Source organism: Artemia franciscana, chromosome 1 (genome assembly GCF_032884065.1).
Source record: "Artemia franciscana chromosome 1, ASM3288406v1, whole genome shotgun sequence".
Taxonomy (NCBI): domain Eukaryota; kingdom Metazoa; phylum Arthropoda; class Branchiopoda; order Anostraca; family Artemiidae; genus Artemia; species Artemia franciscana.
In genome coordinates this window covers 2,674,449-2,691,817 of record NC_088863.1, presented here as the reverse complement: position 1 = coordinate 2,691,817, position 17,369 = coordinate 2,674,449, and the positions used below count along the sequence as shown (strand labels likewise).

Sequence of the window (17,369 nt, the reverse complement as noted above, 5' to 3'; positions counted from 1 at the left end):
AATAGACGTCTAGACTGTATAACAGTTCTGCTCCTAGATATGGCAAAAATCGTTTGTTTACAGACAGAAAAGGTTATGTATGTTTGAAGCATGAAGATAATGGGTAACAATCAATTCGGGCCATATCCTTACTTGAGGGACCCTGGAGGTTTTCCCTGGCCCTCTCGGGTTTTTTAAGTAGTTAACATAACATCTGCATCCTGAAGTAAACGAACTCTATTCTGTAACATCCAAAAGTAAACATTCCCTATTAATTAGCAACCACCTGCATCTTGAAGAAAATTAATAACACCTGCTTCTTGAAGGAGCTTCTAAAAAAAGTGTCCCGACCGGGATTCGAAGAGATGGGGCTCTATTTGGTGCTGGAACCCTATCACTACTTGCTGGCCTCCCTTCTTACCTTATTCACATCAATATTATTCTCATTAATGCACTAATCCCTTCAAAGTACTTAGCTGGTATCCGGGTTGCAGCGGTAGATAGCAACTTCATAAGAGACGATCAGGTCATATACTAAGAAATATAATAGTCCGTAACTCCTAAAAGTAGTCGGATAAAAACAAGAAGTACGCCATTAGAACTACTTTTTCCGAAAGCCCTATCTTAGAATCTTGATGTCCCTTGGTTTGAACGACAAAGGAAATATGATGGCTTGAAAATCAAGAAAAGTGGCTGAAACCACAATATTCTCCATATACGGCATCTTTTTCTCTTTTTTCTTTCCTTAGATAGTGAGGCACTGGAACATCGTAGAGACCTGTTTAATGGCTCATTTTAAAGTAAATTGATGGGAATAAATACCTTTTGTAATTAAATTTTTTTAAATATAATCAATTTTTTACGAAAAATTACATTTTTCTATATCACTTTAGTAGCTAATGCTATTATCACATCAGAAATTTTTCACCTCTAAATACTTTTGTAATTAAAAAAAACATATAAAACAAAATCAATATTTTTACAAATCAAAATCATTAATTTTTATTTTAAGGTTTCATATGTTCAACGGTGTCTAAGCAGATGCCACATTCTTCTATAGTTTCATTGCTGTGTTGGGAAAGAGCGACATCAACATGATTTTCAGACTTAGATTTTCTGTTATTTTGACGCCTTTTGATTTTAAAGTTAATTTTCCAGTCATTGGGAAAATATTCAACCAACACAAACCAACACAACCAACACATTATCTTGTTCGTTCATTGGATTAGCAACTAAATTTCCAAGACTTTCCGATTACTTAACTCAAAGATTCAGTAAGGGTATGCGCCTTATTCTAAAAAGTTCCAACTCAAATTGTTCATTTCTAAAGCTACTAGTAACAACATTACTGTTATTTTGTTGAACTGTTAGGTCGATTAATTGACATTCAGAAAGCCTCTTGTTTTGATGTCTACTTTTCTTGTTGCTCTGGCGAATAAATTCAAAAGTAAGTATGCTGTAATTAGTATTAATTAAGTAATAATTCCGACTGAATAGCTCTTTGAGTCGTTCTTGGTATTAACTGAATTATTTTTCCTCCTCTTCTTTAACTAATTTCTGAATTACTGACAATCTTTTTACGTAATCGCAAGGATTTGTCCTTTTGCTTCATCAAACGGGTTATCTTAAGTCATTCAATCAAGAGGCTGGCAAAGTCTAAAAGAAACGAAATGCAAGCCTGGTATCTGTCGTACCATTTGGTGTCTGTTGTATTTTAGTCTTCCGATATTTACGTACTTTTGCTCATTTTCATTTGTTGAAAATCTAATGGTGTAATCCATAAAGGAAATTTGCATTTTATTATTTTGCAAGTCTTAAGATCAACCTGGCTAAACATATTGCATAAAATAAAGTTTCCTGGTACTCATGGAAGACCCTGCAATAGTATAGTTACTTACTGTTCAAAATGTTTTCACTCGAAAAGTTCAGAGGCAAAAACTGACCAAGTTAGTGTGTGCTTGCATGCTGGAAAATGGAAAGTATTCGAATCTAAAACAGACTTTTGAATGGGTTCTTAAAAAAATCTTCGTAAAAACGGGTATTCAAAACTCGTTTTAAAACGCGTATATTAAAACAGACTTAGTTAAATTGCACTTTAAATTGTCTGTGCTGAATTGGCTTCCTATCAATTAATTATTGTTGGATGGAAAAACGGTTTCTACAATCTATGGTATAAATATTTACTTATAAAGACCAAATTTGAAAGAAAAACGTTTCTATGATTCAAATATGCACCTTTCAATCAGGAAAGCCTGGTCTTGGTTCAAAGAAATGGGCTTTATCCTTTAGAAGCTGTTAAGACACCACAGATGATTTACCAAAGTTTAACAGTTTTCATGAACAAAAAAAAAGAAAAAGAAAAGCACATATATTGCCTTATCGTTTTATAATTAATTTTTATGCTGATCTTTCCCAAGAAAAGCCACTCAAATGTTTAAAAACAATAGTTTTTTCGGAAGCTAGAGCGATCTCTCATCAGAAAAGATAACTTTCATATAACAATGTAACTTCAAATTCTGACAAAATATGCCTTATAACTTGAATATAAATAGTAATAGTTCAGATAATTCAAATACACATCAACTACCGACTAATGAAAAACAGATTGATAAGATCCATCAAGTAGGTAGCGAATATGATCCTGCATCAGGCTATTGGTTACCGTCAGATTTTTCAGGGCAATATCAGCTACCGAACTATATAGAGCTGATGGCCAAGACTCATCAAGTACGCAGTGGATATGGTTCTTCACCTGACTATGGTCTATTAAACCAGAATGGTCTCAGATTAGGTTTCAGACTGTCCGAGTCAGATAGATATCAATTGCCGAGTAGTATAGAACAAATTGGTAATTATTATCAGGTAGGTTGCGAATATGAGTCTTCGTCAGACTATCACCTACCATCCCAATTTCGTCCCCAATTGGAACCAGCACATTTTTTAGATAAATATCAAATAACGAGATCTACAAAAGAAATCAATAGGAATAATCAAGTAGGTAATAGATACGATAGCTCATTGGATCAGCCATCACCTCATCGCACTCTCCAATTGAATTTCAAAGCAGTCAAAAGAAAACCCGCATCAGTCCCATCTGCGTTAGCTTGCATAACAATCCAAGGTATACAGTTGAATTACAAATATAACAACGTGGCTTGCAAATTTACAGTCGACTGCGTCTTAGACTTGAAAAAAATAGCCGAAAAGCAAAATAATCTTTGGCTTTTTCGGGACAAGCTACGGCTCTTGATAAGAAGACCCAGGGTATTTGCCACTTTTCGACCAAATGGAGGGGCTTTCGTATCTGGTTTATTTCCACCAGATGAGGCGGAAAAAATATGCCGCAGGTTTGCGAGAATAATTCAGAGGACTGGTTTCAATTGCCACTTTCGAAGATTTAAGATCGTAAATGTAGGAATTTCCACTAAACTACCGTTCAAATTAACAGACAATATTTATTCTGATCTTAAGGGTCTTAACCCCTCAACTGGCATTAAAGTTATCAGATGTGCGAGCAAACCTGGGACTTCAATTAAAATTAACCGAACTATAAATTTAACCGTTCATGGAAATGGCGCTATTTTATTTCGAGGAAAAAGTCTTGCCGACTTTGAGTCTGGCTTGAACAAGATTTATCCGTACCTGTGGAATGCACGCAAAACTGACTGAGAGAACCAAACATGAAAAAATATTTGTTTTGTCCTCGTATAAAGAAGATGAATTTTAAGAACTTATGGTAATGAGAAAGCTTTATATTTTGTTCTTTTGCACTGCGCACAACTTCCTAAAAGTCCCAGCTAACATTTATTATATTCTAGTTTTGGGGATTTCTTCTCTAATCCTAATTTATTTATTAATACTTTCAGCATTAAGTCAACTACTTGACACGACAAAATATTAAATAAATACAAGGTTAAAAAAAAGAAAAGAAGCAAAAAAATCAAATACAAAAGAGAAAAATAACAAATGGCAAGAACTGTGATAATAATAATACAAAATAATTTAAGGCGTGGCTGAACTAACAAAGTACTATAAAAAAATAAATTGATCTGATTAATATTGAGCATTCACCAGGCAATTGAATCAACACGCCAAATAGCAGAAGTTGTCCCACCGTTTAGTTACCCTGTAAGTAAACTAATATTTCCCATCCTTTTTTTTAACTTTCCAGCATAAATTTTAAAATTAGGCCGGTAAGTTGTTTGATATTGACCGAGACTAATAAAAACCTTGAATCAGCAATGTCAACATTCTTGATGATTCAAAGTAAATTTCCTAGATCATCACGTTATCTTCCGTTCATCATGGTTGCAGCAGTAGATTCAACCTAGTAAAGAACAAACCAAGGCCCATGGTAATCAAAAATCAAATAAAACGTTTAAACCAACGCTGGCTAACGATAAAAATTCCATTTGTGGTTGCTTTGGAATGATAATTATAATCTAAATAGACTTAATAGCAAAATATTATTTGAAAACAAATTTAAGGGAATTTCAAAGAATAGCTTAAAACCACACAAATGCTGTCGGATCGAAACAAAAAGTACATCATTGGAATTTTCTTGGCCCAAAACCTTATTCTGAAGATTTACATATCTGGTTTGAACAATAAGGAAAATGAATGGGTAGCCCTGATGTGTCCTCTTTTTTCCTTCACTGCTAGCAGGGCACTGGAACATCATTGACAGCTGTTTAAGGACTCATTGTAAAGAGAACTGATGCAGCTGCGTGCTTTTGTAGTTAATAGAGCTTAAGTTTAAACTCAAAATCCATGTTTGACAAAACCTGCATCTTCGCATAAAAGATGGTGAATAACGTCATAATCATAGGTTATAACCATAAACGAGGCTATAGTAAAACTGTATCATGACATCGGTTCTAAAGAATTCGGTACAAGTATATAATGACATAAAGCTACTTGGAAGTGATAAGTGGATTAGTATTGCTAACTGTTATGCACCAAAGACAAATAAGTTCTCCCTGAAACAATTCTAACTGATTGTGAATGCATGTGGCCCTGTAAAAATAATTAGCGGGGGACTTTAACCTACACCACAGAATGTGGGACAGTGTATCACCTGAAGATTCAATTGCTACCTCTTTAACCAATTACATCCTGGAACCCCAAAATAAGTTGTCCCTTGTCACGCCCACAGACCTAAATACACGGCTGAACCCACAGACAGGCAAGTACTCAACCATTGACCTCACTTTCACATCAACAGATATGGCAAATAGTGTAGAAATCCAGAAACCCTGTGACTTTGACTCAGACCATGAGATTTTATCATTGAAACTGGAGATTAACCCAGTAAGGGCAGGGTACCAACCAGTGAAATTGTGGAAGTTCCAAGAAAAACTCTGGGACTCTTGGAAACACAACTTAGACCAAAAGGCTTTAGAAATTAAGACAAGTGATGAGTCAGTGGAATCACTGTCTAATAAGATTACTTCAGCTATCATAGCCTCCTCAGAAAGAATATTTGGCTACAAACAACCTCATCCAAAAAGACAAAATTCTACTCCGGGATTAAACAGTAAATGCCAGAAAGCCTACCTAGAGAAGAAAAAAGCAAAAAATAATTTCTCTAGATACCCCTCAATTGAGAATAAAATAGTTTTTAAGCAAAAGACAGCAGAATTCAAAAAGACACTGAAAGCTGAGACACAAGATGGATGGAGAAGGCTCATTGAAGACAAATTTAGCCACAACACTCCTGTTCAGGAGCTATGGATAAACTTCCAGATTTTTTTCAGGCAAAAAAAGAAGGAACCCCATCCCTGCAGAAATACAGATGGGTAAGTCCACAGAATCTTTAACCAATGGTAAATTTCATCTCTTCTTAGAAAAGTTTCTGAATGTAGTTACTCCATTACAGTCCACACCCCACCAACCTAGTCCCAAAAATAGTACTGCACCCTTTCCCCTTTTTAGCTCCCAGGAAGTTAAAGACACCATTTCAAAGCTCCAGCCTGGTGCAACTGTCCCTAATGGAATTCACAATTTGATGCTGAAAAATTTGCCAGATTCATTTGTTGAGCTTTAACAGAGCTATTCAACAGACCTGTCATAGAGTCAGCAATACTATCTGAATGGAATAAGGCAATAGTGATCCCACTTCTCAAGGCAGGCAAAGACCCTAAGCTGGTTGATTCCTACCGCCCCATATCTCTCACTTCTCGTGTTGCAAAACTAATTGAGAGGGTAATAAAATAAAAAATTTTAACCCCTTTATCAGACCACATCCAAAGTAATCAGCTTGGCTTTTAACCTGGAAGAAGCACCACAGATGCCCTAGTTAGACTAGAGCATCTAATAAAACTTAGTTTCAAAAAAGGAAAAGCTGTCCATGTAATATTTCTAAACATGGATTCAGCATTTGATAGAGTTGATGTGGGGCAACTAATCAGAAAGCTATCTGTAATGGGTTTACCAGATCTACTGGTAAATTGGATCCACCAATTCTTGATGGGCAGGGAGGTTGAGGCTTCCTTGGGTGGCTCCTACTCAGAGTTTAAGAGAAAAGCTTACAACATTGGACTCCCTCAAGGATCTGTTCTAAGTCCAATTCTCTTCTGGGTGTATTGTCATGATATAAGCCTGGAAAATGTCCTTGGAGAAGAGCTGTTTTAGTGTGTTGTTCCACAAAATGCATAACCTGGCTGCTTTCAAACCACAGGTGAAAGTGAATGGACAAGGGATTGTAGTTGCAGAACATGCACACTTTCTGGGAGTTATATTTGACCATAAAATGACATGGAAACCCCATCTGGATGAGCTGATTGGTAGTCTCAAACAAAGACAAAATTTTATTAATGCTCTCTGCCTTGGAAGAAGAGGTACCCCCACAGCCGTTGCCTCAACTATTGTCAAGTCAGTGGTGATATCCAAGATAGACTATGGATCATTTATATACGGATCAGCTAAGAAATGTCTCCTGAAGAAACTTGACACTACGCTTCATCCAATCTTAAGAAGGGCCCTTGGTGGCCTAAAATCTACTCACTCCAGATCTACTACTCAGTCCCTTCACTCCAGAAGAAAATATCTGCTTGCAAGATATTTTGCTAAGAAAATAAGACTCGGGAACCATATTATCTACAATGAAATTATTAGCCACCACAACCCTGACATCCGCTTTAAACCAACAGAGATGTCTTCTTTCCAGATATTCCTTTGCCTTCCGGGCATGGAAGAGTTCATAGAGAATGGCAGGCTGACTGTCAATTTGAATGATGGTTTTCCTTAGGGCCTTCAAAGGAATTAAGGAATTGATTATTCCTAAGATCACCATAAAAAAAAGGAGGGCCTCCCCCAAGCACTGATGAAAATCATATTCCTGGGAAAGCAGGCAGAATATGAGGAATACATTCAAGTTTATACAGATGGCTCAAAGTCAGTAACAAAATGCAGTTGTGCAGTAGTTATACCCTCCCAGAGCCTGTCTCTTTCATACCGTTTACCCCCTAGCCTGACAATTTTCTCTCCAGAGCTTATGGCAATTAAGTTTTCACTTCAAGCCACATCAAGCCAAACAGAGTGCAAACATCAGAAGTATATTGTCTGCACTGATTCACTTTCAGCTCTGGATTACCTCTCACACCAGCAACACCAAGCAAGAAATGTTGCCATTGAGATTGAAAATTTGGTTGCTCAACTTGCAAAAAAGGGTATATCTGTTCTATTCATATGGGTTCCAGCACACTGTGGTATAACAGGAAACGAATTAGCAGATCAGGCTGCAAAACAAGCCTCCCAACTAGGCCTGATCACTCAAACCCCTATTACTGGTCCTGAACTTCTTTCTTCAATTAGCTCAAAAATTTTGGAAGAAGAAGAGGCCTGGCTCCATTCTTCTCATACTCAGCTCCTCGATCTCTATGATTATAAGCACCCTTCAAAAGAAATGTACCTCACTTCTCGCATCCTTTCTACCTGCCTATTTCGTCTTAGATGTGGCCATGCAAAGACAAAATCAACACCATTCTAGTGGAAAATGGCTCCATCCCCCAACTGTGACACATGTGGAGTGTATGAAGATATACGTCACATCATCTTTAACTGTACAAAATATGAAAAAGAGAGAGAGGTACTAAGAAATTGCTGTGAGAAGGCATTTAGTGGATTCACAATGCGTTCTGTTCTGGGACATCACACGTCTCCTCCTTGGGCTAGAAAACTAAGCACAAACCTATTAGGTAGATTTGCTAAGACTACTGGTTTGGTTCATTCCCTATAATTTTTTTTTTTTTTCACCTATTTAATAGGATTTTTAGAATTGCCCTATTTATCATTTTAGATATATTTTATCGGCATTTGGTTGTATAATATTGGTTATAATGTGTAAAAATTGTATTACTTTTTATTATTGTGTTGTACATGTATTTTAATTGCTGTTTGACAATGCATAGTTGCAGTATCTTGATTCCCGTTTTTCAACGCAGGCAGTTGCTGCAGGCAAATAACCCCCCCTCCATTAGCAAGTCAAGTGATACTGTTCTGGTTCAGTGAATACTGACTGAAGTGACACCCAAGCAAGCTAGTGATTATAGAAGGCACAGAACAACTGAGTGATACGAACGCATATGACCTATTGGTCGAACGCGTCAAACCCCAAACAACAACAACAAGTATATAATGTTGACTGGTAAAGTAAACTTATTAGTTTTAGTTTGTAATTCAGGATTCATTAAGAGTTAGTTTTTTAATGCTGATTTCAAATGTATGTTAAAAGTATAGTACGTATTTTTAACCCCCTAATATAGTACCTATATTGTACGTATTCAATAAAGTTTAAAGCTACTTACATGAGAAGTTACGTGGCTAAAAAATTTGCCTGATTTTCAAAAAAGAATACCAGCAAAATGGTAAGCAATAATCATGGAAATCACGTCATGAAATTAAATATATTAGATAGTCCTATCGAAGGGTAATTAAAACTACAGTATGTGTGGTGCTAGAATTAAAAAAAAAAACACACTAGAGCCATATTTCAATCTCTAGACTTGGGAATCATCTTTAAATCTTGTTAACGTTATAGTTTTCTGTTTTACAGGGTTTACCAGTTGTTACCAAATAACAACCCCCGTGGTGCATGGGCAAATCTGCATCAACACAATTCTCCACTACATACCCCATTCATTATGTAACTCTACACCACACAATTCTGTAGCCATGGGATTTGAAGGGGCAGTAGCCGTCCTCATAATTAAGATAACTCTGGGCAAGGCATTAAAAACGAGTAGAAATTAAACCTGACTAAATAAATTCAAATTCGTTTAATGAACAAAACGATTAATGAAGAAGCATTAACCATACCTGCTGTAATATGGTTTAAATTTAACGTTAGCTATGTTTAAGGTTGTTTTACAGTAGCTAGATTATACATTAGAAGTTCAACTTGCTGAATCCTAATCCCCAAGGAAAGGTTATGATCTAATGAATTACTTAACTCAAAGATCCAGTAAGGGCATGCGCCTTATTCTAAAAAGTTCCAACTTACGTGCCTATTTACTGGATTAGGATTGCAAGCATACAAGACAAAACAGACTTTAATTCAATTAATTAGAAATAGAAGCGCTTGTTATTCTTAGCTTGGCGCAAAATTCTCGTTTCATCTATAAATATGCCAGCAGAAGATGCCGATTTGTTTCTCAACTGTCAATAAATTCGTTAAAATTGATGTGGTTGAGCCCTACAAACACATTTTCAATCTATTGCAACGATTAAACTAAAAAATGAATAGATAAATATTATCAGTGCTAGTGTGTCAAACTTTGTCTCTAGCTTTTGCTTACATGTAAGCTTAAGCCTAAATTTTGGGCCACTAGCCGGTCAAATTCACAGTTCAAACTTCATTAAACCTGAATACTGATTTCGTTTTTCTTTAATTATTTTTTTTTTTTTTAGTTACAGCTTTCTTGTTATAACTACCTACAGCTTAAAATTAAAACCAGTCATACTTCACTAGTCAGTTCAATTCCTAGTTTAAACCTTATTAGAAATTGAACAACGATTTTTTTTTCTTTAGTTATGAATTTACTGTTATAACCAGCTTCAGCTTAAAACTAAGCTTGAACCAAAGTTTTACATCACTAACCATTTTAATTCTAAGCATAAACCACATTAAAAACTGAACACCGACTATTTTTGTAGCTTAAAAGTAAGCTTAAGCCAGAGTCTTAGCTCACTAGCAAGTCTAAATCTAAGTTTAAACCTCATTAGAAACTGAATACCGATTTTTTTTAATTAGTTAATTATAATTTAACTGATAACTAGTTTCAACTTAAAAGTAAGCTCAAACCAAAGTTTTGGCTGAATAACCAGTCTAATTCTCAATTTGAGCCTCGTCACTAAATACCAATTTTTTTTCTAGCCTTAACGTTGCTTTGCACCACATTTTCATAAGAAAAAACTTGATTCCTTAGTACCGAATAATCTACAAAACAATTTAAAGCTTTAGTCTTATAATTTAACTTTCTGAATAACTTGCGACCAGTTCTGTATTAATAGGATTCCCAGGATTAAGCAGTTGAGCTACATAATTTAGGAAATAGTTAATGAAAAAAAAATTGTTTTTTTACTTTTTACTAGATATTTGTGGATTAATAGTACCCATAAAATGTTTTTTTTCTTATAAGTTTTTGTTTTATTTTGAGACAATTTTTTTGTGAAACAAAGCAGGTAAGCCTAATTTGCCCAAAAATGGGTAGGTTGTCCTAGTTATTCGATATTCTCATGAACAGAAGCTGTAATTTCGTTCTTTAAGCTAACAGCTTGAATATACTCATTTTGTTAATCGGCTTACTTACTTTTGCTCTTTATCGACCGATCCCGAAAGGAGGGGATCTACATAGGTCAAGGGTGACAGCAACAAAAGAATCTTAAATATCAGTGTCGGTGTGCAAGATAATACATACTTTTACAGCTAGTTAGCAAAATAGTTGTTCAGAGTACTCCGTATAAAAGAGTACCCTACATGGGATGAAAAAGTTACATCACATCCAAAAGTATTCAGTTACTATTATTTCTAGAAACTATTATAGTTACTAGTAAATTGTTAAATACTTTCACATAGAATAAAATTTGTTCTTTTATTGGTCTAAAATAAATAAATAGAGCAACAGGAATCAAAAAAGAACATAAGAAGAATTTAAAATAAAACCTAAAGTATAAGCTATTAAATTTAGATTAAATAACAATAAAATTAATTATTAGGTTCCATTCGTCATAAAAAAAAAAAAAAAAAAAATCTTTCTAGGCGTACTACTTTCATAAGAAACGAAATATATAACCCCTAAATTTATCATATACTTTCACAAAACATATTTATCCCACAAAAAGATAATGAAAAAAAAAGGAAAACATTCGAAATGTGGCCTAAAACCGATTATTAAAATTATTCATCAAAATAATATAAGCTAAAAAAAAACATAGCGTAAAATTCTACTTTAGCTACTTTTGGCTACCTTGGAAAAGGGTTAGATTAGGCAAACAAAACTCTCAGGGATGGGTCTACAGGCTAAAGTATGTTTCGGGAAGCTATTTTGAAGTACCCACCTCCACTCTTTCTCCCTCTGGAGGGTCCTGAAATTTGCCTACATAACCTATTGAAATTTTGACAGAACAACATTTTAACTTAATTTTCAGTTGTCAGTTTCTTTTTCTCAGGCTTTAGTTCTGAAAATGCAATTCCTGTTATTTGAGTAGAATTTTAAGCCATATCGATGCTTTTTTCAAAATTTAAGGAACGCATTTGCATATCTTTGAGACCTTATAAATTGGGATTGAACAAAGTTGTGAAGCTGACAATAATTTAGTTGCATTTCATTTAAGGAGAAGATCTATTTTGCAAGGTTTCATTTTTATTAATAAACAGATTTTTAAGGGTAACCAAAGGTCAGGACCCTCTAGAAGGAGAACGAGTGGAGATAGGGACTTCAAAATCCCTTCTCAGATCATATTTTAGCCAATAAAACCATCCCTGAAAGTTTCATTTCCCTTACCTCTAACCCCTTTCCAAGATAGCCAAAAGTAGCTAAAGTTGAATTTTACCAAACAAAAATTACAAAGTTTCACCTATCACGAAAAAGTACGTATAATTTGAGCAATTGGTCAGTCAATCATGCGGATAAACATTAAAAAAAAAAAAATAAAAAAAAACTCAGAAGCTTAGTGCTTTCAGAGCTTATTATTTTCTAACAAAAACTCCGACTTAAAAATGTTTTCTGAACTATCAGAAAACCGCGAATTCAAGATCCACAATGTTCTTTGCTATGTAATAGTTTGTTGCGATTTGAAAAAAAAAATTGAAATGCATGGCATACATAACAAAAATTTGACATGTTATTACAATAAGGACGTTCCAATTTGACCATTTGTCTATTCAATCATGCAGACTGCAGCACAAGCTGCAAATTCATACTTGTTTATAACTTATATAATAATGTTTACGCATCAGTCTCTAAACCGAACCATTCACATGCAAAACTAATAAAATACATTAAAAAATAGGAAATGAATTCAATTTGAAGATATATTACCAGCTTCAGTTAAAAAATTGTCAGACCTACAACACCAATTTCACATTTACATATTTTTATAATATGTTATAACAATGTACACACTGTAGTCTCTGAAATAAATCGTTCACAAGCAAAATTAACCAAGTCTTTGAAAAAGAAAAGAATAAATCCAGTTTTAAGATAAATCACCATTTGGTTTTAAGGTACGGTGAAAAAATGTCAAAATTTTGTTAGTGGTTACTTATGTATTTGGGGAATCAACAATTAAAAAGCGAACTAAACTGATTTGATTTGTGAACGGTTCATCAAATGGTCTGGGGAAGGCTGTTGGCATGTCTAGGAAGCTCAATGTTATAAAAATTCTACGCATATTTCAGGGCCATATGTTTCAAGCCCATAAACACTAGAGGGGATGGCTTCCTGCTCTGTCTCAAATAATCCCTATATTATTCTTAATAGTTACCTCGTACTGTTGCCAGAATCTTATTCCCATCGATTTTAATATTTCCGTTTCACTATTTGTATACTGTGTTTTAATGTTTTTAAAAACTTGTTTACACCTTATTAAACATCAGTGAACGCTATTGTAGAATTATTTGTATCGTCTGGGAAAGGCCATTGCCACATTTTCTGGAAGACTTTTGTACTGAGTAGAGGTAAAACTGCAAACAGAGGATTGTTTATCTTTTCTTCTGGTTAGGGTGAGCGGAAGATCCAAGTAACTAGTGCTAGTAGTTAAGTTGCTAGAGGGCGACTCTAATGTTACACTATTCTTACTCTTTTGCCCAGACTCCAAAACACTGTCAAAAGCATTATGGCTCAATAAATCTTTTTTAAGGTTCTTTATTTTCTCTGCAAGATCACGGCATTCACTTAAGTTCATTTCTTCCTCTTCTTCCTCATCTTCATTTGTAATGTCATAATAGTTGGAAGAATGAGACGACATTGCCACAAGAGGAATGTTTTCAAACTCTTTCTCCAGCTCTTTTCTTTTCTGTTTTAACTGTTCGAGTACATTTTGTGCATTTTTTAAATAGCCACTATCACATAATTTCTTTGGACATGGAACATCAACCATCAAAGGTTGTGAAAATTCGGGAGTAGTGCATAAAATATCATCCTTTACCGTTGTATCTGTTTCTATTATTCGTTTATCAACAACATCCGGATTGTCCATAATCGATAATTCTTGCATTTGCTCAGCACCCTTTGTTGCTTCCAATGCTGTATGAAGATCAATTGCAGACGAATTGGATATCTAGAAATACAGAAACTATAAAGCATTGCTAATGAGAAAATTAAAACAATAACAACCTGATAAGAGACAGCAAATGCTAGTGATTAAAACCAGAACTGACACTTAAATGTACAAATTTGATAAAATAAATTGTAGAGTTTTGAAACTAGAGTAAAGTAGAATTTATATTCCAAAAATTGAAGAATAAGTTAGATCTAATCTTAATATTTTTAGATTCACATTATTTTCACACTATGCCATTTTTGCGTTATGCCAGATTTGCCTCTCACTCACTCAGGCTATGTGTCTTGGCTTTTCCTACAATTAGCCATGACTTGATGGCCGCAACAACTTGATTTTGATTCAAAATCAACGGAGTTCGTTAGTTTTGAATTACAATCACGTACCATGGCTAACTGTAGAAAAAGCCAAAACAGATAGTCCGTGTGAGTGAGAGACAAATCTGGCATAATGAATAGCATAATGAATATTTTTCAATAGTGTTATATTACAGAGTAGCTGTTGCTAAAATAGAAAGCTTCTAAAAAAAAAAAAGCATGTAACTTTCAACAGACACATTTGTTTTCCCTTAGGATCAGTGACAAATGAATCTATATGTAAATAACAAAAGTAAAATAAGAGATAGCCATTAAAAGACAAAGATATTCGTTAGAAGCACATTACAAAATTTACAGTGCACAATCTTGTGTGATTTTTCCTGAAAAACTCCCCACACATGCAAAATTAAGCAGTCAAAAAGTTAGTATGTCAAATAAATTAATGAAGAAAAAAACCGAATTTTGGAAATTTCTATTTAAATTCCCAAATACAGGCAGAATGTGTGATATAGAATATCCTCCTACAATATATATTTTTATATTTTGTTGATTTTAATTCTTTTTTCGTGTTTTGGGGAGTTAAGTTATCATAGCAGGGTAAAATATAGGCTAAGAAAATAATTTGAGACATATGAAATTAGTGGCGACTGTAGAAGAGTTGTCCTATGTTAGAATGCACAGAAATAACAGGCTGGAACTTGGGCACGAGCAGTTGCTTCCCCTGGACCTGGTATGGTACTGACTAGAGGCGTTACTAGTCAAAACGTCGGAGGGGGGGGATTTTACCAGCTGATTGGTCGTTTTTACATACTGATATGGCAGATAATCGAGAAAGCGTCCACTATTTAATTTAATTTAAATAGCAAGGAGTCAAACTCTAAGATCAGAACCAAGCAAATTTAAAACCAACAGAGCTCCTTATTCCAAATAAGCAAGAAATTCTTTAAGTAAGGAAAGTGTTAAAAAGGTCCTCAAGCCCTATTCACAAAAGTATTTGGCACGGCTGAAGTTACTTCACTTATCCATTTTACTTTTCAGCAACAAATCTGAAACTGTGTGGTATTACTTTCTCCGCAACTGTGAAGCCTAATATGTAGTCTTTATACTTATAAATTCAATTAGCTATCTCAGAATTTATAATTGATAGCAAGTTGGTCCTCCATAAGGCAAAATCATAGTTTGTTGTCACAAAATGACAGTAAAAGTCATTTTTCCGTGGCACAATCTGTTTGGTCACTTTGAAAGGATCCAGAATTTTTAACTTCCATACGAATATGCCCTCTCCCTATCTTCTAGAACCATCAGTTCGATACGATCAACCCTGAAAAAAAAACTAACAGACACAGATGCGTCATCTTTCTTCTGCGAAAAATGCGAAATTCCACGTTTTTGAAGATAGGAGCTTGAAACCTCCACAATAGGGTTCTCTGATGAACTTAATCTATTGGTGTGATTACTTTTTACTAAGATCACTTGCATTATTGGGGCTGTTTTCTCCATTTTTCAACAATCAGGTATATTATCTAAGGCTCGTGACGTTTAATATCTAACATAAAACTTAATGTATTTCATATATTTAGAATCAGCATTAAAAAACAATTTTTTTACGTATTAATCAAAGTTTCTTTCTATACGGTTTTGTTTACTATTGGCCCGAGTCACTCCTTACTTACAGCTCGTATTCAATTTCTGTGACACAACAGCAATCGGTTATTTTGGCTAGTTTGAATTGGATATTTATGAACTGTGAGTAAAACCGGTCTACTTTAGTGTGACTAAATTTATATAACTATATGAGCGGATTAGTGTATCTGATTTGATCTGAATTGAATAAATTCATTTTTCGCTCGACTATATTCTGTTAACGGGGGATAGTCACACACCCCTTTGGCTTTGAAGATCTGAGTGTCCGTACCGCATAGACGTGCTATGTTGCAAATTTAAGCTGAAGGATTTTATTGCATTATAAGCTTAATGGAGCACTAAAGGCGATTTTTTTTTTTTTTTTTTTTTTTTTTGGCCTTGCTTATTTACCCCAGACCTATGGAGTGAGAAATGTCAATATTTATTTGTCCTGGTTGTGGTAGATCTTGTGGCAAGGGGATCACCCTGCAATGCACAAAATGTCTCGAGATGTTTCACCCACAGTGTGCAGGCATTTCCCCAATTGAGCGTAAAGAAAAACCGAATTGGATTTGCTTAATCTGTTCAAATAACGATGAAATTCATGAATCTTGCAACTCTAATAATAATCCCTGTATATCCCCAATAATTAGCAGTCAAAAATCCATCCCTGCTAATACTAATTTTGTAGCTGAAAATTCATGCAGTCGAAGTGTGGACCTGTCAATCCAGTCTATTTCAACACCAAATAACCATTCCACTGAAGTAATTTCAAGTGACAATACAACTGACGTCACAAGCCAGCCAGTCAATGCATGTGATTTTGATAAGACTTTTGTGTCAGAGACAGGAATTTCGCATGTCGTAGTTAATTCGATATTATTCTTTTCTCTTGATTCGTTGAAAGCAGGAATAAATGTTGATGAAATATCTAACGCAATAGCAGGATTCTATCGTTTAGAGGAGTTGAATGTAGCAAAAAACGCTGCTCGCATGTCTGTGTCGTAAAGCAGGTAGATTGCAAGAAAGGAGAGGAAAAACAGCTGAAAAGACTACTGCCTCGGACATAATGCGTGTTATCTTAGAACTTGATTCGAAATAGTTTATATGGCCTGTAATCGTCCCAAGGAGCTTTAATGAATGTCCAGTATTAAAGCCTGACATCAGCGTCCGGCTTGATAAACTTGTTTATGACTATTCCCGAAAGCTTGAAAAAACACTTTCTTCTATTGAGCGTATCGAATCTAATTTAGAGAAAAAAATAACGCCTGGCAATGATCTTGATCTCAATCCCCTCACTGTGCCCCGCCATGAATGGCCACCTCTCCCACTAAAGACTGTCCCATTAGAGACCATAGTGATAAAAAACCCACCGCTCTCCTAATGAAGGATCCTGTCTGCCACAAGAAAGAATTTGATAAGACAGGGTGTGCAAATATTCGTTATGCTAAAGCGACTAAGGATAGTGTTATGGTATCAGTACCATGTCAAGATGCATCGAAGCTCAGTTGTGATCTAAAGGTAAATTTTCCTGAAAGCATAATAACTTCCAAGCCTCGGCAATTTTTTGGAATTTTCAGGAGTGTGGACATTGATTTTGATGTTGGTGCCTACGCATTGGACTTTCCGGGTATAATCGAGTTTAATCGGCTAGGAAAATCGCAAACT

The 17,369-nt window shown here is 34.9% G+C and overlaps 2 protein-coding genes across 2 annotated transcripts; both read left to right on the top strand.

Annotated features, from left to right (window-relative positions):
* Positions 1-2,505: 2,505 nt before the first annotated feature.
* On the top strand, positions 2,506-3,648 carry LOC136033625 (TATA box-binding protein-like 2). The gene has a single exon (XM_065714427.1). The coding sequence runs from the start codon at positions 2,506-2,508 to the stop codon at positions 3,646-3,648; it is 1,143 nt and encodes a 380-aa protein (XP_065570499.1).
* A 3,655-nt stretch (positions 3,649-7,303) lies between these two features.
* LOC136033619 (uncharacterized) lies at positions 7,304-7,969 on the top strand. Its single transcript, XM_065714413.1, has one exon. The coding sequence runs from the start codon at positions 7,304-7,306 to the stop codon at positions 7,967-7,969; it is 666 nt and encodes a 221-aa protein (XP_065570485.1).
* The last annotated feature ends 9,400 nt before the right edge of the window (positions 7,970-17,369 follow it).

Excerpts from the sequence above, each read along its gene's own strand:
- LOC136033625 (XM_065714427.1), top strand. The coding sequence starts at position 2,506 with ATGCCTTATAACTTGAATATAAATAGTAATAGTTCAGATAATTCAAAT.
- LOC136033619 (XM_065714413.1), top strand. The coding sequence starts at position 7,304 with ATGAAAATCATATTCCTGGGAAAGCAGGCAGAATATGAGGAATACATT.